This window comes from Ostrea edulis, chromosome 9, assembly GCF_947568905.1.
Source record: "Ostrea edulis chromosome 9, xbOstEdul1.1, whole genome shotgun sequence".
In the NCBI taxonomy this organism is placed as follows: Eukaryota; Metazoa; Mollusca; class Bivalvia; order Ostreida; family Ostreidae; genus Ostrea; species Ostrea edulis.
This window is the reverse complement of record NC_079172.1, coordinates 40,247,169-40,270,631: the sequence shown is the minus strand read 5'-3', so window position 1 is coordinate 40,270,631 and position 23,463 is coordinate 40,247,169. Positions and strand designations below refer to the sequence as shown.

The 23,463-nt window shown below is 34.1% G+C and overlaps 1 protein-coding gene across 1 annotated transcript in view; it reads left to right on the top strand.

The window, feature by feature from the left end:
• The window catches only part of LOC125658770 (uncharacterized), a 46,472-nt gene that overhangs the window by 2,956 nt on the left and 20,053 nt on the right, over window positions 1–23,463 (top strand). Inside the window, exons 2-15 of the mRNA XM_056150734.1 lie at window positions 2,899–3,002; window positions 4,332–4,412; window positions 4,701–4,772; window positions 4,867–4,893; window positions 5,095–5,167; window positions 5,609–5,738; window positions 5,853–5,931; window positions 6,265–6,456; window positions 6,614–6,743; window positions 6,953–7,069; window positions 7,336–7,463; window positions 8,377–8,501; window positions 8,648–8,796; window positions 9,137–9,370. Coding sequence (XP_056006709.1) covers window positions 2,899–3,002; window positions 4,332–4,412; window positions 4,701–4,772; window positions 4,867–4,893; window positions 5,095–5,167; window positions 5,609–5,738; window positions 5,853–5,931; window positions 6,265–6,456; window positions 6,614–6,743; window positions 6,953–7,069; window positions 7,336–7,463; window positions 8,377–8,501; window positions 8,648–8,796; window positions 9,137–9,370 — 1,641 coding nt within the window. The remainder of the gene's footprint in view (window positions 1–2,898; window positions 3,003–4,331; window positions 4,413–4,700; window positions 4,773–4,866; window positions 4,894–5,094; window positions 5,168–5,608; window positions 5,739–5,852; window positions 5,932–6,264; window positions 6,457–6,613; window positions 6,744–6,952; window positions 7,070–7,335; window positions 7,464–8,376; window positions 8,502–8,647; window positions 8,797–9,136; window positions 9,371–23,463) is intronic.

Here is a 23,463-nt window from a genome sequence, read left to right as displayed (position 1 = left end):
TACAAATGACCGTATACGAGTGCAAGATTAATATGTTCTGCCTGTTTCTGTTTTAATGGCGTTTGTGTAGACTTCGAGAATTGGTTCAAAAATTTATTAATAACAAAATATCATTTTGTATGTTTTATGAATAAAAAAAATGTAAATTTTATATTATGCTAAAAGAAAGATTTTTGTTTTCTCATTTCAATCGAACATCGTTTATATGTACACCTGTTAGGTCCCTGCTGACCGTGTTCTTAAAACAACACACGGGGGAGAAGACCCTGTGTGTGTATATGTTCAACGCGTCGAATACAGGATGTCAAAATTGTAATGTCTCTACTCCAGGGCATGGGATCTACTTATCAGCTTACAATTACCTATACGCAACAAATTTTACCAGTAATTAAACTAGGGTGTTTGTTTTTAATTCCTTCGTCATGTGCTGGTTTCCTCGCTTACAACTTACTAATTCCTTTTTATTACGGTACATATGAATGTCAGTATCATCAAAATTACTCTCTAATTGCATGTTAAATCAAAATTTAATATACGCTGTAGAGTAAGGCCACACATATACGACAGGGGTGGTGTATACCCCAAAACTGCGTTTTACTTGTTATCTACTTTTTGGTATTACATTATATCCCTTAAAATATGCATTGCGGTTTTTTTCTCTCTCTCTCTTATATTCAAAGCCCCAAAAATTTAATTAAAATTTGAGAATTTGGATCCAACTTAATTAGATTGATGCTTTATTTGTATTGATTACCAAGCAGTGTTTGTGTGGCTAGTCTAATGTTGTCTTAGCAGATTCACGGGTAGAGCGTGCGCTGATCTGGGGCGTTGAAGCAGACGGGAAGTGTTATGTAACAGATATACACATACCCGAGACGTTCTCTACACAATGAAACCTATTAAGTTAGGACGTCTTCACAATGTCTAGAAGAGAATACACGCATGTTGATGTAAAGGCAAATATGTACTGTGTTCATATAGCTATAGGGACACCTATCTAATACTCTCTTTCGAATTGGGAAAAAATGGTTTTGAGAGAATATTAATTAGAACATATCCTCACACCACTTGTCCCCTCTAATCTAACATTTTGTATCTACATCTTATGCTGCGGGTCACGTTTATGGAGACGTAATTTGGGCAGATTTTTGTCAAATCGTTAAAAATTGTCCCCACTTTACACGTTTTATCTCCCCCTCACAAATTTTATATCGAGTTTAATACATGGGTTTTTCTATATTTGTACAAATACATGTATAGACTTATATTCCTGAAAAATAATTTATGAAACCACCACTCTGTGATTGATACTAACAGGGATAATCAGTTTTCGTGAAGTTACTTTTGCTGTTTCACGGGTAAAGCATGCGCCGATCGATGTCTGAGGCATTGAAGCAGACAGGGCGTGTTATGTAATAGATATACACATACCCATGACCGTTTCTTCACAGTCCAGTCAGCTATGTTAAATAGTACTCTCTCTCTCTCTCTCTCTCTCTCTCTCTCTCTCTCTCTCTCTCTCTCTCTCAAATTTTATAAAGATTAGAATTTGCTGATGCAAGGTTTTCTTTCCCCTACTTTGATATAAATTTATGTTATCCATGTTTTGTTTTGTTTTTAAATATTTGTACAAATACATTGTATAGAATTAAATTCCTGAAAAAAAAATTATGAAACCACAAATATGTGATTGATACTGACAGGAATAATCAGTTTTCGTGAAGTTACCTTTGCCGGTTTACGGATAAAGCGTATATATATGCACTTGTATATGGTCATCTTCCGACATTGGTATATGGTAATCTACCCTTATATTGAATGTATGGTTCAATAAAGGTAACATGAGAAGTTTTTGTAAAATGTGTTTTTACAAGCGGTGCATGCACATGTATATGGCAATTGATTTATTTATAGTATTGCTGAACAAACGATCTGTTTTCAGTTGATGATCAGTATTTATTTTTACGTTAACGGGAGATAACTCGCGTTTGTTGATGGCATTAATCATCTACAGGTAAGACCGCGGCGAGGACAGCGGGACCGCGGGGGGAGCGCGGGATATGCAGGGTTACCTGAGATATACCGCGGTAGCTCTATCCCGCGGGGGGAGCGCGGAAAATACGGGATCCGCGTTGGCCGTACTGTACATAATTTTCTAAAATCCACATTCCGAAGATTGCAATATTATACAGGTACACATTTCAAATGAAGATCACGTCACTCTACACAAACTGTCCATAGCTTTGTTTATTGGTACAGACACACTTACAGATACATAGCAATAAACAACACAATTCTTGATTGATGATTATCTATGCATATTGTTTGGATGTTTCGTTCTTGGTACAAATGACCAACATGTAAACAAAAAAGGAGACAACAATGCTCTAACGCATAAACATGTAAATTTGTACTCTAAGACTTCAAAAGCGCCCTGTACTTTCGATCTTCATGTTCCTACAAATATGTGAGTATTGTTTATATGTAAATTTTTGTCAATATGGTTTTCCGGTTTCCGCGTACTTTGAAGTGGGTAAAACTATAAAAGAGAGAGATACCCTCTGCAGCCTCACACAGTACTGATAAAGTATCTACCAAACATAATTCTAGAGAAAACAACAATGATGAGATTTATGGTTTTAGTTTGCGTGTTTTACACATGCATACTGTATTCGTCGGCACAAAGAAGACCAGGCCTCTTCCGTAAGTACTGAGTATTTAAATCATTTACAATGATAAATATATAATATATATACTGCATAATAGTATAATAATAACGGACTTTATTGTCTAAAGTCACTGAAAATCAGACAGAAATCAGACATAATTACGACAGTGAAAATTTTGTCCGGTAAGTTAACATTTTCTTATATTAATGTGCGTGCTTCTTATTTGTAGGAGTTTCACGGGGGGCTTTTCAGTTACCAAACTATTTTTTCTGGAACCGTTGGCAGCAACTTCAACAACCAGGACAATGGAAATCTGGACTAATCGACTCATGGGTAATTAGCTTTCTCCAATCTAACGCATCTCTGGTGATTGGTTGTTTCATTTCTCTTACATCTCAGATATATCTAGTGATTGGTTGTTTCATTTCTCTTACATTTTAGATATCTCTAGTGATTGGTTGTTTCATTTCTCTGACATCTTAGATATCTCTAGAGATTGGTTGTTTCATTTCTCTTACATCTTAGATATCTCTAGTGATTGGTTGTTTCATTTCTCTTACATCTTAGATATCTCTAGTTATTGCTTGTTTCATTTCTCTTACATCTTAGATATCTCTAGTGACTGGTTGTTTCATTTCTCTTACATCTTAAACATCTCTAGTGATTGCTTGTTTCATTTCCCTCGCATAGTGCTTGACCAGTATGGCATTCTATATTCATTGATTTAAACGGATTTATGAATAACAATAATTACATTGCCTTCAGCATGCAGAAACACAATTGTGCTGAACATAAAGACTGCAATTTATCCCTCTCAAAATAGTATTGCCTTTTGATCACGATTTCTTTATTCACTACTTTAACCCAAATTTTGCAGATTTGTCGTCGCGTCAAGAAATTTGAAATTTTTTTCTACTGATATTCTTAAATGAAGTCTGATTATCTTTCTAATGTCGCAATGTAGATTTCTTTTTGGTTTTTGAAAAGTTATTTCAGTTCATCATATGGTGCATCAAAATTGGTACCGTATAAGATTTAAATTATGACCTCTGGATCGAGGCCTCTGCTGATGGACTATTAGTCACCGGGGGTCTCTACAGCCCAGTAGCTAAGTACTTCGTTACTAGTTTGAAAATACGGATATACATTTAATTGCCGTGATAAAATATAGAAATTCATTTCAAAATTAAGAATTATCTCCCTCACGCATAGCACTTATCCTTCGACGAATTTGGCTCCACTTTTAGGCACTCTGTTTTCCCCCTATAATAGCTCTAACAAGAGTATGTTGTTATTTCGGATTTCAAACATTTTTGTTGAGCATCACTGAAGAGACAGTATTTGTCGAAATACGCATCTGGTGCATCAAAATTGGCATCGCATAATATTTACATTATCATTCAAATTGAGGTTTTCCCCTAATTTACAAAATATATATCACGTTTCTAACACTTACATGTACATTTCAAACGGTGTAAGGGTTTCCACACACTGATTCTTTATAATGATATTTACCAGTTATATTTTTTAACATTAATGTGCCACTTTAGTATCATTCAGACTTCGGATCCTAACGAAGTCAACGCTTTTTATGAATGTTAATGACAGGAAGTAAACTGTTACAGAGTATGTTGCGATGATATTTACTATTTATTTCAATAGGACAGAAAAAATCAGGACTCTCCTATCGCTGAACTGCTGCAAACGATGATTGTTTTTGACGAGTTCGGTCGACCCCACAAGGTGAAACTCCAAATCTAATACAAAGAGTTGTGAACCAGAGGAGAAATATCATCACTTATGTAGAGTAAACAGAATACTAATTGACAGACTGGATGTCTGGTCCTAGATTTCAAACAGACAGGAAATATAAATATTCAAAAGATTTTTATTAACCCAGGAAAAAGAAATTTATTGTCTGTGTTTAAACAGATCAATAACATGTATATATTTTAAATGATGCTTGCATTAAAAGTGAAATGGTGTAGATTTGAAAATACAAGTTAAAAAAAAACATGCTTGCTTTAACAGCCCAATGGAATAGACCCGTCACAGAAATCCTCTGTTAAAATTGCTGCCCTGGACCATCACATACTACCAAACGTAAGAATATAATTCATTTTTTTCTTGTAAATTGATATTCTAGCTAGCATTATTTGTACTGTTTATTTCATATGTTATTTCTTTCAATTTGTAGCCAAATCCTTTCATTCATCACAGAAGGGTATGTGAACTAAAACCTTGTGCATTTCACGTTTGGTAGTTCTTTATTTTATTTTTATGAACGAAAATATTTATTTTTCATAATGATTTCTGTAGTAAAATGAATCGAGTTTAAAAGCAATTAGAAATGGGAAATTATTCAGTATGATTTCTGATTGAAATCTGTATTGCGGTAGGAAACTAATGTTATTTCTTTTTTCAGAGGAAACGAAATTTTCTTTCCCGTGCTACACTGTGGGAACAAAAGACTGTTCCTTATGAAATACAACAAGGGGGTGAGAACGATCAACTCTAAATCACACCGAACACCCTGTGGAATCAATGTTATCATAGATTAAATGATTACAAGAAATTATATTCTGACCACACTTTAATTATTGATAAATTCAAGAATTCAGTTTTAGGGTGTACAGTCATGAAACTATTTCCCATCAATAGATGCTCTATTTTGCTGATGAATATTCCAAAAATCACACCCCCTCCAAAAAAGCTGCGAAAATTACTCACACGAATAAAACAAATGATTCCACGGTGAAACCATCCATACGGATGTCGGGTCCTTACAATACGTCTCAGAAATCACTTATCTCATTTCATTAACTGTTGATTAATAGCAAAAGGATATTACGAGTGAAGTTTCAATAATTTCATAGATAAATATGTACTGAGACATTGTTCTGAAGGAGAACCCATTATATGATATTTATAACGAACAGTTTCAGCCAGCATGAGAGAAAAAATCAACGAAGCCATCAAGGCCTTTAACGATCTGACATGTGTAAAGATTCAACCTCGCGCACAAGCTGGAAATCTTCCTCACAATTCTTTTATTTATTTCGTCAACGGGTACGTTCTATCTACAATTATTTCAATGCTCGAAATTGTCAGTTACATACCGATAAAATTGCAGCACTGTGAAATGTGATTAATATTAAGTTTTACCACGTGTTACATTTTCAGACAGGGTTGTTCTTCCTATGTTGGACGACAGCAAGGAGGTCAGCAGAGAATAACCCTTCAGGACCCAGGTTGTAAGCAGGTACAGTAACCGCGAGAAAAAATGCTACACCAGTATTTGTTCTTCACTAAATGATTCATTTCTCGAAAAATATAAACTGTCAAAATTTATTAAAGATGTGTTTTATTGTATATATTCTTGTTGCGGTACATAATTCAACTGGATTAAAATACTATATACTCTCTTTACTCACTGACTTACCCATGGATTGATTCCTTCATTAGTTAGTTAGGTGATTAATTTTTGTTTTGTACCATTTTCATAAGATAAATTCTTTCAGTTGGCCATTGTAGTGTGTTTTATTTTGAAGGAATACGAATTTGGGATGTAGGCACTGTAACTTTTTATTCTCAGACTAAGGTCGTAATCCATGAATTGATGCATGCGATTGGTCAAATGCACGAACAGCAGAGATCGGATAGAGATGAGTACATCGAAATTTTGTACGACAATGTCCCTAGTGATCAGAGGCACAACTTTGACAAAGAAAACACACACGACAGAACACCTTACGACGTAGAATCCATCTTACAATACCCATTGACGGTGAGTCTTGGCTACTGAAAATTGAATGGCAGTCACAACAGCTAAAGTAACACTTGTTTGTTAATAGATTGGGTTTCTATCCTATAGAGAGAAAAATGAAATCAGAAATCGTGTCCCCATTTCTGCAATAATGAACTCTCTTTTGAATATTGAACAGTCGTTTGCTATAAATTCTGGACAACCTACGATGAAATTAAAGGATCCACGACTAGAGGCCCTTGTGGACACAGCACAGTCCTTCACGCACAACGACCTGAAAGAGATCACAATGGCTTATCAATGTGCTGGTAAGATAATGTGCATATTTCTCATTTGGATTGAATGAAATTATTTGACATAAGTATTAAAACACATAGATATGCAACTATGTATAAAGGCTATCATATAAGCTAATAGACATCAAATGTGTTTAAAGGAAGAAACTCTACTAAATCAACCAATATTAAAATTTATACCTATTTTATAAATTAAAGCAAATGATATAATTTTTTTCCAGCTGATTGTCAAAATCCACCTTCTTGTCAAAATGGAGGATTTGTCGCCCACACCTGTCAGTGTATGTGTCCGCTCGATCTGACAGGCACCAGGTGTGAAAGCGTCACAACAGACACAGGTATGTCAAAAACAATAGAAAAGGGCAGGCGTTAGACGATCATGAAATATTGATACGTCTTTATCGAAGACGATGTATGAATTAAACGTTAATGTCGACTACAAATGCAGTATTCTCGTCTTTTTTTTTACTGTATAGTGTTAATCTTTGAAAATTTCTTTCTGTTTTTATATAAGCATATTGGATGTCCCTTTTTCATTTCTTAGATATCTTGAAATAGTGAATAAATGTAATTTGAGTTATAATGATTTATTATAATACCCCAGGATGTGGCGGTTTGATCGAGTTATCCTCTGGGCAGAATCAATCCATCCAGTCTCCAAACTACCCCAACATGATACCGGTCAATCGTCAGTGCGTCTGGCTCATTAAGGTGAGGTTTTGTATTGGAATTGTGTATCTATAATGGAGAAAATTAGAATAACTTATTCGAAATTCAAATAGAAAGTATCATATTTTCTAATTCATATTATACATGAAAATGTATTTCACTCTGTTATCAGCGTAGTTTGAATAAAGCTTTAAGCGACGAGACCGACGATTGTCAGTTTCTCGGTTTGTCATTCAAACCCAAAAGTATCAATATAGTATCACACTATTACATCTATGACCATGTAATGAACTTTTGTCATCTGTAATATATATGTACACTAGTTAATTCAGAAATCATTACGATAGCATGTCACAGTTAACAATCAGTAGATGAGTATGAGGTAACTCAAAGTTTATAAGGTTTAGTGTAGTGAGCTACTTTAAAACGTAATATACACGTGTGTCTTTAAAGACTTAACACAATCCTTCAGAATTTGACGCAGTGACCAGTGTTTCAATGGTCAGTCTCTACAATTGAAATACTAATAAAGCAATAACACAGGGCAAAACTATGTCATTCAGTAGATGAAAGGTGACTGAGCAGTTACTGAAATGTAACTGATAGGCAAAGCCCTGCCATTCAGTCACCTTTCCGGTCACATCTAATGATTCTTGCTTAAGACATTCTCTTGGATAATAATGTCTTATGATAATGGCTTCATCATAACTGTAAAATTGTAGCAATTACGTTTTAAGATGATCAAGTGAAGACAACGAACAGTGATCAATTTCATAATTCCTATAAGCAATACAACATCAAGAGTTAGGCAAACACGGATTCCTAGACATACCAGAGGTGGAATCAGGTGCCTAGGAGGAGTAAGGATCCCCTGTCGACCGGTTACACCCGTTGTGAACCCTATATCAAATCATACAATGTACTTTAATCTTAAACTGTTCCAAATATTTAATGAATGCAGCCTCTTTAACTTCAGGGTCCCACGAATTCGAATATTAGATTGACCATTCAGAATCTGGAACTGGCGAGAAACACAAGGCAGTCCAACTGCTACCATTGGCTAGAAATCAGATACCATTTACCCGGGCAGACTGGAATTAGGTGATTTCAATATAAACATATAACCACATCAACAATAACATCTTAAATCTAAATTGATATGAATTTTAAAGCAATTGTTTAGTTATATCCTTTTAGTGTTTCATTAAGTTGTCCAAAGTTCGACTAAATGAAGTGTGGTATTGCAGACAATGCAACGCACCAGCAAACCAACAGTTCACAACGACAAATGATGGCGAAAGAAATGTCATGATCCTCAAGTTTGATAGCAAGTTTTCCAGAGATGTTCAGCCATCTGAGAATCACAAGTTTAGTCTGATGGTGGAAGCTGTAGGGGGTAAACTAATTTACTATGTAACGTTTAAAGTTGTGTGCAATATCGTTACATCATTCTTTTGATATCTTGAAAATATGCCCTCTTTTTGTCAAATAAAAATGTTATACATCTATGTAAATCATAAGCTATAAAACCTACATCAAGGTAATTTGATTTATTGATAGCTAATGTTGCATTAAAAGTTACTGATATATTATTTTTTCATATCGTTACCAGTAGTTAGCGTTATGTGATCCCCTATCAAAAAATCATGTATTGTGGTTAATAGAAATTTGAATGAAACAAATAAACAAGTAATGGCTACAAGAATCTTTATGATATATTTATCTCTCTATTACAGGAAGCATAAACTCAAATCCATGTAATCCTAACCCCTGTCGAAATTCCGGAACCTGTAACGTATCCGGTTCAGCGTATGAATGCACTTGTCGTTCTGGATGGACGGGGACCAACTGCGATGTGGAAACCCAATCGTGTCAACCAAACCCTTGTCAAAATGGCGGGACATGTTCAATTGTCGGAAACAGTATTACATGCAGCTGTCCTTCGCGATATGTGGGTCCAAACTGTGAATGTATGTTACAATACTGTTTTACTTTATCACTGAAAACAAATTTGGTGACTTTTAGGCAAATAATGTCGTCTATCTGACAAATGCTAAATTGTACGAAAGAACGTTTATTTCAAGTTTCATTTCATCGTTGATTTAAATAGTCCTCAAAAACGATTTCCCCTCAAAATTGGTGAAATGTTTTTATTGAGTTTTAAGTAATGACAGTTCAATTTTGGCAATTTAAAGAAAATGGATTGCTTGTAGGGATCATAACTCATATTCAGATGATTTTCTTTTTTTAACTTCAGATTTTACTGGATGGTGGGGCAAACGAAGATAATAATCAGGCCTCCGATGAAGGATCTTGTCTCCATGAATATAATTTTTTATGATTTTACTTTTTTTTTCTATGTATTTATTGTGTCATTTCTTTATTTATATAAAATAAATTATATTCCTTTTCTATGCCGTTTCGTTTTTATACTTATAATGCTATCATTTAACATAGGAGCTCTCAATCCAGAAACATTTAGGATTGGAGCTCTCGATCCAATAACATTTAACATGGGAGCTTTCAATCCAAGAACATTTAACATAGGAGCTCTCAATCCAGGAATATTTAAACATAGGAACTCTCAATCCAGGAAGTTTTGAGATTGGAGCTTTCAATCCAGGAACATTTAACATTTAAGCTCTCAATCCAAGAATATTTAAACATAGGAGCTCTCAATCTGTGAACACTTAACATTATAGCTCTCTATCCAGGAATATTTAAACATAGGAACTCTCGATCCAGGAAGATTTGAGATTGGAGCTCTCAATCCAGGAACATTTAATATAGGAGTTCTCAATCCAGGAACATTTAACATAGAAGTTCTCATTCCAGGAACATTTGAGATAGGAACACTAAGCTACGAACATGTAAAGCAGGAACACGATGTCCATGAACGTTTGATATATGAACACTCAGTCTAGGTCATTTAACATGATGTAGATCTCACAGTGGGTTTGACCGGTCGACAGGGGATGCTTGCTCCTCCTAGGCACCTACTCCCACCTCTGGTATATCCTGGAGTCCGTGTTTGCCCAGCCCTCTATTTTATCACTTTTCGTTATCTTCACCTTTCATGATATCATCAGTCTAGGATTGATTGTATCTTGTTTAATGTTCCGCTCGAGAATTTTTCACTCATATGGAGACGTTATCATTGTCGGTGAATGGCTGAAATATTTAGGCCTATAATCCGCGCTTATGGCATTTGAGTAACGAGGGATCTTTATCGTGCCACACATGCTGTGACACGGGGCCTTGTCTTTTGCGATCTCAACCGAAGGACTGCCCCAGTTAGTTGCCTCTTACGACAAGCAAGGGATACATGTACTGAGGACCTATTCTAACCCGGATCCCAACGGGAATATCAGTCTAAAAACATTTGACATCGGAACATTCTGACATCTGGTCCCTTTGACTTCGCGGCATTTGACGTAGGAACTCGTAGCCCATATGAAATTTGATATTTGAGCACTTAGTCCAGGACATTTAACATAAATAGTTTGATGTTACATAGGGTTTCAACAATCTCGTTGCAAATTTTATGATCATTATAATAATTTAATTTGGAAATACAAGTCATTACTGGATCGAATATTGTCCGATTTGTTTCATACCAATTGTTAGACCATTCTTCTTTTAACAATGGATTACTCCGTTTACCTGATCAAGACATAGGGCTCGCATCGTTAAACAGGGGATGCTTACCCCTCTTAGGCAACTAATAGCACATCTGGTATGTCCAGTGATCCGTGTTTGCCTTTCTCTTAATTTTTTATTCTTCATAGGATTAATGAGATTGGTCACGGTTCGTTATTTTCGCTTTTTCACAAGAATAATCAACCTATTTGATGTAGGGTCACTCAGCCTCAACATTTGACATAGGAACATTCAATAACTCCGTTTACCTGATCAGGATATAGGGCTCACGGCGGGTGTGACAGGTCAACAGGGGATGCTTTCTCCTCCTAGGCACCTGATCCCACCTCTGGTGTGTCCAGGGGTCCGTGTTTGCCGAACTATCTATTTTGTATTGCTTATAGGACTTATGAGATTGATCACGGTTCGTTATATTCACCTTGCATCTAAAACATTTTACATAGGAACAATCAGTTTAGGAATATTTAACAGTGTAACATGCAGATTAAAACATCTGACATACGAACACTACTTAGTCTAAAACATTTAACATACATTGTACGAACACTACTCAATCTAAAACGTTTAACATATGAACACTCAGATTAAGACAAAGGTCAGGAACACCTGACTTATGAATACTTAATCTAAGACATTTCAAATATCAAATTTTATTTGAGCTGATGACTAAACATTAAATCCAAATATCCTTAAGGAAATATGAACATTAAGGTTTCGTAAATTGACAAGTCTTTTAGCTCATATATGATGTCTTGTACATGTAATAGTAGGACAATAGGAAGAAAACGTCAGGACTTGAGATTCTTTATGTTTTCCCCTATGTCAATACATATTTCTGTTGGCTGTTTTACATCGTATTTGAGAGTAATTACATATTTGAGATTAATTAGAAATTTGAGATTAATTACAAATTAAAGAATAATTACAAATTAGAGAAAATTTACAAATTACAAATTAGAGAATAAATACAAATTCGATAAAATTTACAAATTCGATAATAATTACAAATTGGAGATTAATTACAAATTGGAGAAAAATTACAAATTAGTGAAAAATTACAAATTAGAGAATAATTACAAATAAGATAATAATTACGAAATTTGCAGTGCCAAGATGTAAATCAAAATCCTCCTTAGAATTCTTCTTTCAATGATACCGTTCAGCTGGACATGGCATTACTGGCGATGTAGATATACTTGATAATGACAACCTGAAGTCACGTAATTACAAATTAGAGAATAGTTAAAAATTATATAATATTACAAATATGATTAATAATTACAAATTGGAGAATGATAACGAATTAGAGAATAATTTCAAATTAGAGAATAATTCTATAAATTAGAAAATAATTACAAATTGGGAAATAGTTACAAAGTAGAGAATAATTACAAATTGGAGAATGATTAGGTTGGAGAGAATGATTATAAATCAGATAATAATTATAAATTGGAGAATAATTACAAATTAGAGAATAATTACAAATTGGAGAATGATTGCGTTTGAGAGGATAATTACAAATCAGATAATAATTACAAATTGGAGATAAATTATAAAGAGAATAATCACAAATTGGAGAATGATTACGTTTCAGAAAATAATTACAAATCAGATAATAAATACAAATTGGAGAATAATTACAAAGAGAATAATCACAAATTGGAGAAAGATTACGTTTCAGAAAATATTTACAAATCAGATATTAAATACAAATTGGAGAATAATTTCAAATTAGGGAATAATTACAGATTGCAGAATGATTATGTATTAAAGAATAATTACAAACTGGAGAATAATTACAAATTGGAGAATAGCTACAAATTAGAAATAATTACAAATATAATTGATAATTAGAAATTATAGAATAATTACAAATTAGAAAATGATTACAAATTGGAGAATCATTACAAATTGAAGAATGATTACGTTTAAGAGAATAACTACAAATTAAGGAATAATAAGAAATTAGAGAATACCTACAAATTAGAGAATAAGTACAAATTAGAGAATAATCAGAAATTAGACGATGATTACAAATTGGAAAATAATTACAAATTGAAGAATGATTACAAATTAAAGAATAATTAGAAATTGGAGAATGATTACAAATTAGAGAATAATTGCAATTTGGAGAATAATTACAAATGTAGTTAATAATTACAAATTAAAGAATAATTACTAATTGGAGAATGATTACAAGCTAGGTGAAGATAACGAACAGTGATCAATCTCATAACTCCTATAAGCAATACAAAATAGATAGTTGGGCAAACACGGACCCCTGGACAACCAGAGGTGGGATCAGGTGCCTAGGAGGAGTAAGCATCCCCTGTTGACCGGTCACACCCGCCGTGAGCCCTATATCCTGATCAGGTAAACGGAGTTATCCGCAGTCAAAATCAGTGTGCCAAGAACGGCTTAACAATCGATATAAACACGTCAAACAGCATTTGACAAATTAGATAATAATTACGAATTGGAGAATAATTACAAATTGGGGAATAGTTACAAACTAGAGAATAATTACAAATATGATTAATAATTACAAATTAGAGAATAATTACAAATTAGATAATGAATACACATTGGAGATTGATTACAAATTAAAGAATAATTACAAATTGGAGAAGAATTACAAATTAGAGAATAATTGCAATTTGGAGAATAATTACAAATGCAGTTAATAATTACAAATTAAAGAATAATTACTAATTGGAGAATGATTACAAGCAAGGTGAAGATAACGAACAGTGATCAATCTCATAACTCCTATAAGCAATACAAAATAGATAGTTGGGCAAACACGGACCCCTGGACAACCAGAGGTGGGATCAGGTGCCTAGGAGGAGTAAGCATCCCCTGTTGACCGGTCACACCCGCCGTGAGCCCTATATCCTGATCAGGTAAACGGAGTTATCCTCAGTCAAAATCAGTGTGCCAAGAACGGCTTAACAATCGGTATAAACACGTCAAACAGCATTTGACAAATTAGATAATAATTACGAATTGGAGAATAATTACAAATTGGGGAATAGTTACAAACTAGAGAATAATTACAAATATGATTAATAATTACAAATTAGAGAATAATTACAAATTAGATAATAATTACACATTGGAGAATGATTACAAATTAAAGAATAATTACAAATTGGAGAAGAATTACAAATTAGAAAAAAATTACAAATTGGAGAGTAATTACAAATATGATTAATAATTACAAATTAGAGGATAATTACTAATGGTAGAATAATTACAAATTGGAAAATAATTACAAATTAGAGTATAATTACGAAAATTGCAGTGCGGGTGTGACCGGTTGACAGGAGATGGTTACTCCTCCTAGGCACCAGATCCCACCTTTGGTATACCAAAATCCTCCTTAGAATTCTTCTTTTAATGATACCGTTCAGTTGGACATGGCATTACTGGGGAGGTAAATATACTTGATAATGACAACCTGAAGTCACGTATTTTTTAAGGTCCGAAATTCAGGGAGATACACTTGATGACAGAACTTCATCTCTATTATGAACTCTATCGAAGATTATGATAGACGATGGATTAAATTTGAGAAGTAACAACTATGGACATAAATTGTGCTCCTTCATTATCTGATCTGGGGTTGGTTTTTTTGGTTGTTTTTTTTTTTTTTTTTTTTTTGGTATTCTTATGAGACATAATTCATTCAAAAGTATCTATATGAGAAGACAAACATCTTACCGTGACCTTCAACTCGACATTTAAATACATCACCGACATTTCATCCATTAACAATATTCATTTTCCTTCATGTTTCAATTTTATTTATCCCACTGAACTCAAAATGAAAGAGAGTTGTGCTTCGTATCTGCATAATTGGATATTTCAACAAACATGGACTTTATGACAAACGGGATGACTTCCGTTTGTCCAACATCAACTACCTACATAGGAGTTTTTCAATATCACTTACTTATGCTGTTTGTGTATCTCAACTGATTCGACAAACAAGAGTATGTTCTATGGATGATTGATTTTTAAACCAAGGCAGGAGTAGCCAAATAAGTTATAATGGTTTCAATAGTCGTTATAATGATCATCCTTATAAATACAAACTGCCATTAGGCTGATTACGTGCTTCATGACCATTGTTAGGCCATCCTTTCATACTGATTTTGATTACAGATTACTACGTTTACAGGATCAAAATTTAGGACGTACGGCGAGTATCACTGGACAAGTCTTTCTACGCTTGCAATCCCACCTCTGGCTTTTTCAAGGGTTCATGTTTGCCCCACTTTAATTTTGCATATTTTGAAGAGATTATGAGATTGACCGCTGTTTCTTGCCTTCACCTTTTCATTAACCCATATAGAGACGTCAACAGCTGTAAGTGAAGGTCTTAAGCTTTTGTTTTGATATGCCAAAGCTTTCGTTTTTAAAGTAATGCCCAAAATAACTGTGATTTTCAATGCTAATGCAATTTTTCTCACAAGGCCTTGAATGTGCATTAGCTGCGCACATCAAAAATGGGTATTCAAAAGTCAGACATAATTGTAAGGTCAAGTCAAATGAGTCTTGCATTGCTTCATGATAACCTTGATATCATGTATTTGGTGTATTCTATTTTCCAATTCAAATATGATAATTAGTACATAGAACAGGAACATTGCACTGGATACTAAATCTAGACACACACGTTAAGTATAACGGAATCAGGTTCCTCTCAAGGAGATAGCACCAACAGATGGGAGATTAAAGGTGCACTTTTAACAAAACCTGATTACTCTCCCGTGCTAATACGAAGATGTGATGTAAAATATGATAAACAAATTGTCAATCCCATGTTTTTCGGTATCAAATACAGCTTGTTTTCACAATGGAAAACGACTGTACAGCGTATATATACTTGAGAATTCTAAATAACTTCCTTCAAACGACAAAATTAGTTTAAACTAAGACATGCTACTGAAAATAGATATAATGGTTTCAATAGTCAGTATTTCGCAAATTCCATATTCGTTATTATGATCGTCTTTGGAAATACAAACTGTCATTAGGTTGAATGCTGTCTGACGTGTTTCATGACGATATTTAGACTCCGTTTGATAATCACGGCGGGTGTGACCGGTTGACAGGAGATGGTTACTCCTCCTAGGCACCTGATCCCACCTTTGGTATATCAAGGGGTCCATGTTTGTCCAACCCTGTTTTGTATTGCTTATGCAAGGTGAAGATAACGAACAGTAATCAATCTCATAACTCCTACAAGCAATACAAAATAGATGGTTGGGCAAAAACGGACCCCTGGACACACCAGAGGTGGGATCAGGTACCTAGGAGGAGTAAGCATCCCCGGTTGTTTGTCAGTAGCTTACCTCGATTTAAAAACTGACTATACCCAGAACAAGCTCTTGCATATCGAATCAGTTGAAATATATAAACACCATATGCTGGTGATAATGGAATATTGCTACATAAATGTGGGAAGTTGACGATGGAGAAGCTGAAATCATCCCGTTTGTCATACAGTTGAGTTGTTAGTTTGCCGTTAATGCTACTTTCAATAAAATATCTAAGTATGAAGCAGAAGTGGACGACTCTGTAGTGTCGAGCTCACAGGGATATATCAAATCGACATATGAATGAAAGTTATCATTGTTAATAGACAAAACATTATCGATACATCTAAAAGTCGAATTGAAGGTCACCGCGAGAGATTTTTTCTTCTCACGTAGAAGTTTTTGAATAAATTCTGCTTCATATGAATATAAAAACAGGTCAGCTAACAAAGGAGCACAATTCGTGGCCATGGAAATTCTAGGAGTTATGAGATTTATCACTCTTCGTTATCTTCGCCTCTCACCATACTTTTTTACTGATTTTGATTACATATTACTACATTTACAGGATCAAAATATAGGACGTACGGAAAGTCTCACTGGACAAGTCTTTCTAAGCTTACAATCCCACCTCTGGCTTTTTCAAGGGTTCATGTTTGCCCCACTCTGATTTTGCATATTTTGAAGTGATTATGAGAATGACCGCTGTTTCTTCTCTTCACCTTTTCATTAACCCATATACAGGCGTCAACAGCTTTTTTTAATATGCCAAAGCTTTCGTTTTAAAAGTAATACCCAAAAACTGACTTTCAATGCTAATGCAATTTTTCTCACAAGGCCTTGAATGTGCATTAGCTGCGCACAATCAAAAATGGGTATTCAAACTCAGACATAATTGTAAGGTCTAGTCGAATGAGTATTGGATTGTTTCATGATAACTTTTATATCACGTATTTGGTGTATTCTATTTTCCAATTCAAATATGATAATTAGTACGTAGAACAGGAACATTGCAATGGATACTAAATCTAGACACACACGTTAAGTATAACGGAATCAGGTTCCTCTCAAGGAGATAGCACCAACAGATGGGAGATTAAAGGTGCACTTTTAACAAAACCTGATTACTCTTCCGTGCAAATACGAAGATGTGATGTAAAATATGATAAACAAATTGTCAATCCCATGTTTTTTCGGTATCAAATACAGCTTGTTTTCACAATGGAAGACGACTGTACAGCGTATATGTACTTGGAAATCTAACGGAATTAAAAGTGCAGACGCGTAAACAAACGGTAAACCGTAATAATAGACATATAATCATCTTAAGTATTGATTATAGGCGCTTTAATGGGATACTATAATGCCAACATGATGTCTTGGATTTTCTATCTACCTTGTAAATCAAATCAAATAACCTATTTCAATCTGATTTTCACTTTGCAATGGTATACAGATATGCAAACCCAAGAAACAAAAAGCTCGTTTATACCACACACACATCGCTAATATGACAGGCGTGAATATATGTCATATATATATATATATATATATATATATATATATATATTCAATAAAAAAAATTCTTGGTATCGGGGTAGAAAGAATAAAGTCAAAAAATAAAATCCAGTACTCAAACTTTTATCTATAGCGCTTTCGCCCTACGGGCTCGTCAGTAGATTTTTAAACAATGTAAACAAGTTCCATTATTACGTCATCCTCGTGACGTTATGTGGGCAACGTTAAACATAATACACTCATGATTGTGACGTCAGAACATTATACAATGTTAATGTTAGGCACTTTTAAAAATACAGACATATTTAAAATAGTTCAGTCTATAAGTTTTAAGCGCCTCTGAATTCCTGTACATTAAAGGAAACATTCTATGTAAAATGTACATGTTAAATAACATTCCTTTTAACATGGCCCGGAGAATTTGCACAATAGTAATAGATGAGGATCGCAGAAATACAAGATTATCTGAACTTAAAATATTTTTATGCAGACAGAAATATCCACCAAAATTAATTGAAACAGCGATACAAAAGGCTAAAGAAACTTCCATCACAGAATTGCGAACTACTAAACAACATGAAGAAACCAACAACAAAATTCCTTTCGTTCTTACACACAACCCGAGAAATCACAACATATTCAAAACAGCCAAGCAGTTATTCCCTATTCTTCAACAATCAGAAACATTAAATGACCTCATTCAGCCCACAGATATACTCCACAGCAGACGTCAACCACCAAATTTGAAAACAATTCTCACTAAAGCCAAATTTACATTAAACCCCGAAAAACCAGCAGTCTTCAAATGCGGGGATCCACGATGCGATACTTGCCAATTTATACAAACCGGCCACTCCATAACTTTCAAAAACGGAATGAACTTCAATGTAAATTCAACTATGACGTGTAAATTTAAAAATCTACTTTATTGTATGACGTGCCCTACATGTGGAGAAAACTATATAGGTCAAACAGGAACCAAATTGACTGACCGTGTTCGTGTACATAAACAACAGATCAAAGATCCTACAATAAGAAACACACCGTGTAGCGGACATTTTGATTCAGGCGGGGAAGGCAGTTTTTATATTTTTCCATTTTACAAAGTAAATGAGGAAAATGAACAATTACGCAGAGCCAAGGAAAACTATTTCATAAAACTGTTTAAGCCGAAACTAAACTTAATATTTTTATTTCATGTTATTTAACATGTACATTTTACATAGAATGTTTCCTTTAATGTACAGGAATTCAGAGGCGCTTAAAACTTATAGACTGAACTATTTTAAATATGTCTGTATTTTTAAAAGTGCCTAATATTAACATTGTATAATGTTCTGACGTCACAATCATGACTGTATTATGTTTAACGTTGCCCACATAATGTCACGAGGATGACGTCATCATGGAACTTGTTTACATTGTTTAAAAATCTACTGACGAGCCCGTAGGGCGAAAGCGCTATAGATAAAAGTTTGAGTACTGGAATTTTTTTTTAACTTTATATATATATATATATAATGTATATATATAGTTTGTATATAAAGAATTCGGTATTTGATACAGTTAATACATCCAATAATAAAAGTCAAGAAACACAAAACTCGAATAACATTTCACTGTTAGCGCTTTCGGCTTTAATGCCTCTTCAGACAGTTATAAAATCCGAGCCCAATGTAAACTGGATACATTTTATAACTGTCTGAAGAGGCATTAAAGCCGAAAGCGCTAACAGTGAAATGTTATTCGAGTTTTGTGTTTCTTGACTTTTATTATTGGATATATATATATATATATATATATATATATATATATATATATATACGCGTTTTGTTACTAAAGTGAAGAGTGGAAATTTTTTAAGTTAGAGAGCACTTTCTATTAAATTTTTGAAAATTAAATGTACATAATTTTCTAAAATCCACATTCCGAAGATTGCAATATTATACAGGTACGTATTTCAAATGAAGATCACGTCACTCTACACAAACTGTCCATAGCTTTATTTACTGGTACAGACACACTTACAGATACATAGCAATAAACAACACAATTCTTGATTGATGATTATCTATGCATATTGTTTGGATGTTTCGTTCTTGGTACAAATGACCAACATGTAAACAAAAAAGGAGACAACAATGCTCTAACGCATAAACATGTAAATTTGTACTCTAAGACTTCAAAAGCGCCATGGACCTTTGATCTTCAGGTTCCTAGAAATATGTGAGTATTGTTTTTGCGTAAATTTTTGTCAATATGGTTTTCCGGTTTCCGCGTACTTTGAAGTGAGTAAAACTATAAAAGAGAGAGATACTCTCTGCAGCCTCACACAGTACTGATAAAGTATCTATCAAACATAATTCTAGAGAAAACAACAATGATGAGATTTATGGTTTTAGTTTGCGTGTTTTACGCATGCATACTGTATTCGTCGGCACAAAGAAGACCAGGCCTCTTCCGTAAGTACTGAGTATTTAAATCATTTACAATGATAAATATATAATATATATACTGCATAATAGTATAATAATAACGGACTTTATTGTCTAAAGTCACTGAAAATCAGACAGAAATCAGACATAATTACGACAGTGAAAATTTTGTTCGGTAAGTTAACATTTTCCTATATTAATGTGCGTGCTTCTTATTTGTAGGAGTTTCACGGAGGGCTTTTCAGTTACCAAACTAATTTTTCTGGAACCGTTGGCAGCAACTTCAACAACCAGGACAATGGAAATCTGGACTAATCGACTCATGGGTAATTATCTTTCTCCAATCTAAAGCATCTCTAGTGATTGGTTGTTTCATTTCTCTTACATTTTATATATCTCTAGTGATTGGTTGTTTCATTTCTCTTACATTTTATATATCTCTAGTGATTGGTTGTTTCATTTCTCTTACATCTTCGATATCTCTAGCGATTGGTTGTTTCATTTCTTTTATATCTTAGATATCTCTAGTGACGGGATGTTTCATTTCTCTTACATCTTATATATAGCTAGAGATTGGTTGTTTCATTTCTCTTACATCTTAGATATCTCTAGTGATTGGTTGTTTCATTTCTCTTACATCTTAGATATCTCAAGTGACGGGCTGTTTCATTTCTCTTACATCTTAGATATCTCTAGCGATTGGTTGTTTCATTTCTTTTATATCTTAGATATCTCTAGTGACGGGATGTTTCATTTCTCTTACATCTTATATATCGCTAGAGATTGGTTGTTTCATTTCTCTTACATCTTTGATATCTCTAGTGATTGGTTGCTTCATTTGTCTTACATCTTAGATATCTCTAGTGACTGGTTGTTTCATTTTTCTCGTGCTCGACCAGTATGGCATTCTATATTCATTGATTTAAACGGATTTATAAATAACAATAATTACATTGCCTTCATGCAGAAACACAATTGTGCTGAACATAAAGACTGCAATGTACCCCTCTCCAAATAGCAATGCCTTTTGATCACGATTTCTTTATTCACTACTTTAACCCAGATCATGCAGATTTGTCGTCGCGTCAAGAAATTTAAATTTGGTTTTTACTGATATTCTTAAATGAAGTCTTTCTAATGTCGCAATGTACATTTCTTTTTAGTTTTTCAAAAGTTATTTATCATTCAAATTGAGGTATGTTCCCCCATAAATTACAAAATATATATCACGTTTCTAACACTTACATGTACATTTCTTACGGTGCAACGGTTTCCACACACTAATTCTTTATAATGATATTTACCAGTTATATTTTTTAACATTAATGTATCACATCAGTATTATTCAGACTTCGGATCCTAACGAAGTCAGCGCTTTTCATGAATGTTGATAACAGGAAATAAACTGTTACAGAGTATGTTGCGATGCTATTTACTATTTATTTCAATAGGACAGGAAATCAACTGTTACAGAGTATGTTGCGATGATATTTACTATTTATTTCAAAAGGACAGGAAATAAACTGTTACATAGTATGTTGCGATGATATTTACTATTTATTTCAATAGGACAGGAAGTAAACTGTTACAAAATCTGTTACGATGATATTTACTATTTATTTCAATAGGACAGGAAAAATCAGGACTCTCCTATCGCTGAACTGCTGCAAACGATGATTGTTTTTGACGAGTTCGGTCGACCCCACAAGGTGAAACTCAAAATCTAATACAAAGAGTTGTTAACCAGAACAGAAATGCCTTCACCTATGCAGAGTAAACAGAATACTGATTGACAGACTGGTAGTCTGGTCCTAGATTGCAAACAGACAGAAAATCAATGTCACAAATATCTGAATTGAGTAGATTTGACGTAGGAATTTTCAGTTTGACACAGATACACTCAGCTTAGGAACATTTAATATAGGTACACGCAGATTAGGTACATTTAACATAATACACTCAGCTTAGGAGCATTTAATATAGGTGCATTCAGCTTAGGGACATTTAATATAGGTGCACTCCACTTAGGGACATCTAATATAGATGCACTCAGCTTAAGAACATTTAGTATAGGTGCATTCAGCTTATAGACATTTAATATAGGTGCACTCAGCTTAAGAACATTTAGTATAGGTGCATTCAGCTTAGATACATTTAATATAGGTGCACTCAGCTTAGATACATTTAATATAGGTGCACTCAGCTTAGGGACATTTAATATAGGTACACTCACCTTAAGGACATTTAGTATAGTTGTACTCAACTTAGGGTCATTTAATGTAGGTGCATTCAGCTTATGGGCATTTGATATAGGTGCATTCAGCTTAGGGACATTTAATAAAGGTGGACTCAGCTTAGGGACATTTAATATTTAATATAGGTACATTCAAGCTAAGAAAGTTTGACATGGATACGCCCATTCTACGAATCTTTGACACAGTAACTCTCAATCTAAGAACATTTAACATACGAATACTCAATCAAGGAACAATATTTACATTTGCCAATGCACTTCCTTATATGATAGTACTAATGAAATCAATGTTCAATTTCGTATGACATGAATTTGGTCACGTGATCAGTTTGTTCTTGCGTATGAATACAATCACCGCTTCAAAAGTCAGTTCCTGTATTTTCACCTGGGTTCTTGCTTATGCAATGTAGTGGGGGATTTAGAACCACCCCCCCCCCCCCCCCCCCCCCACTCTCGCCACAAATTTAGATAACAGAAATCGTGCGCGTAAAATTCCAGATTGGCACCCAAAATGGCTGAGTATTTTGGCTAGTACTTGACTTTCACCCCCAGCCCCCTTCGTAAAACCTGGATCCGCCACTGCAATGATATCATAACAGAAACAAACGCAGCAGGATATTTATTCAGATTTTATTTTGTAAACAAACACGAATTTCATCAATTTATAAAAGAGAAGCATTAAACATATCATTCTGTTGTTTCATTTTATACAGTTTTAAATACCGTCTTCAATTTCTCCATGGCGATTTTATAAAGTTCTATGATATTGGAAGCGAAGACATGTAGACAGAGTTATAAGCCTATTTACTTTATGATGATAAGTTAACCTGTTGTTTCCTGACAACTTCCATCACGGTTATGACTCGGCATGA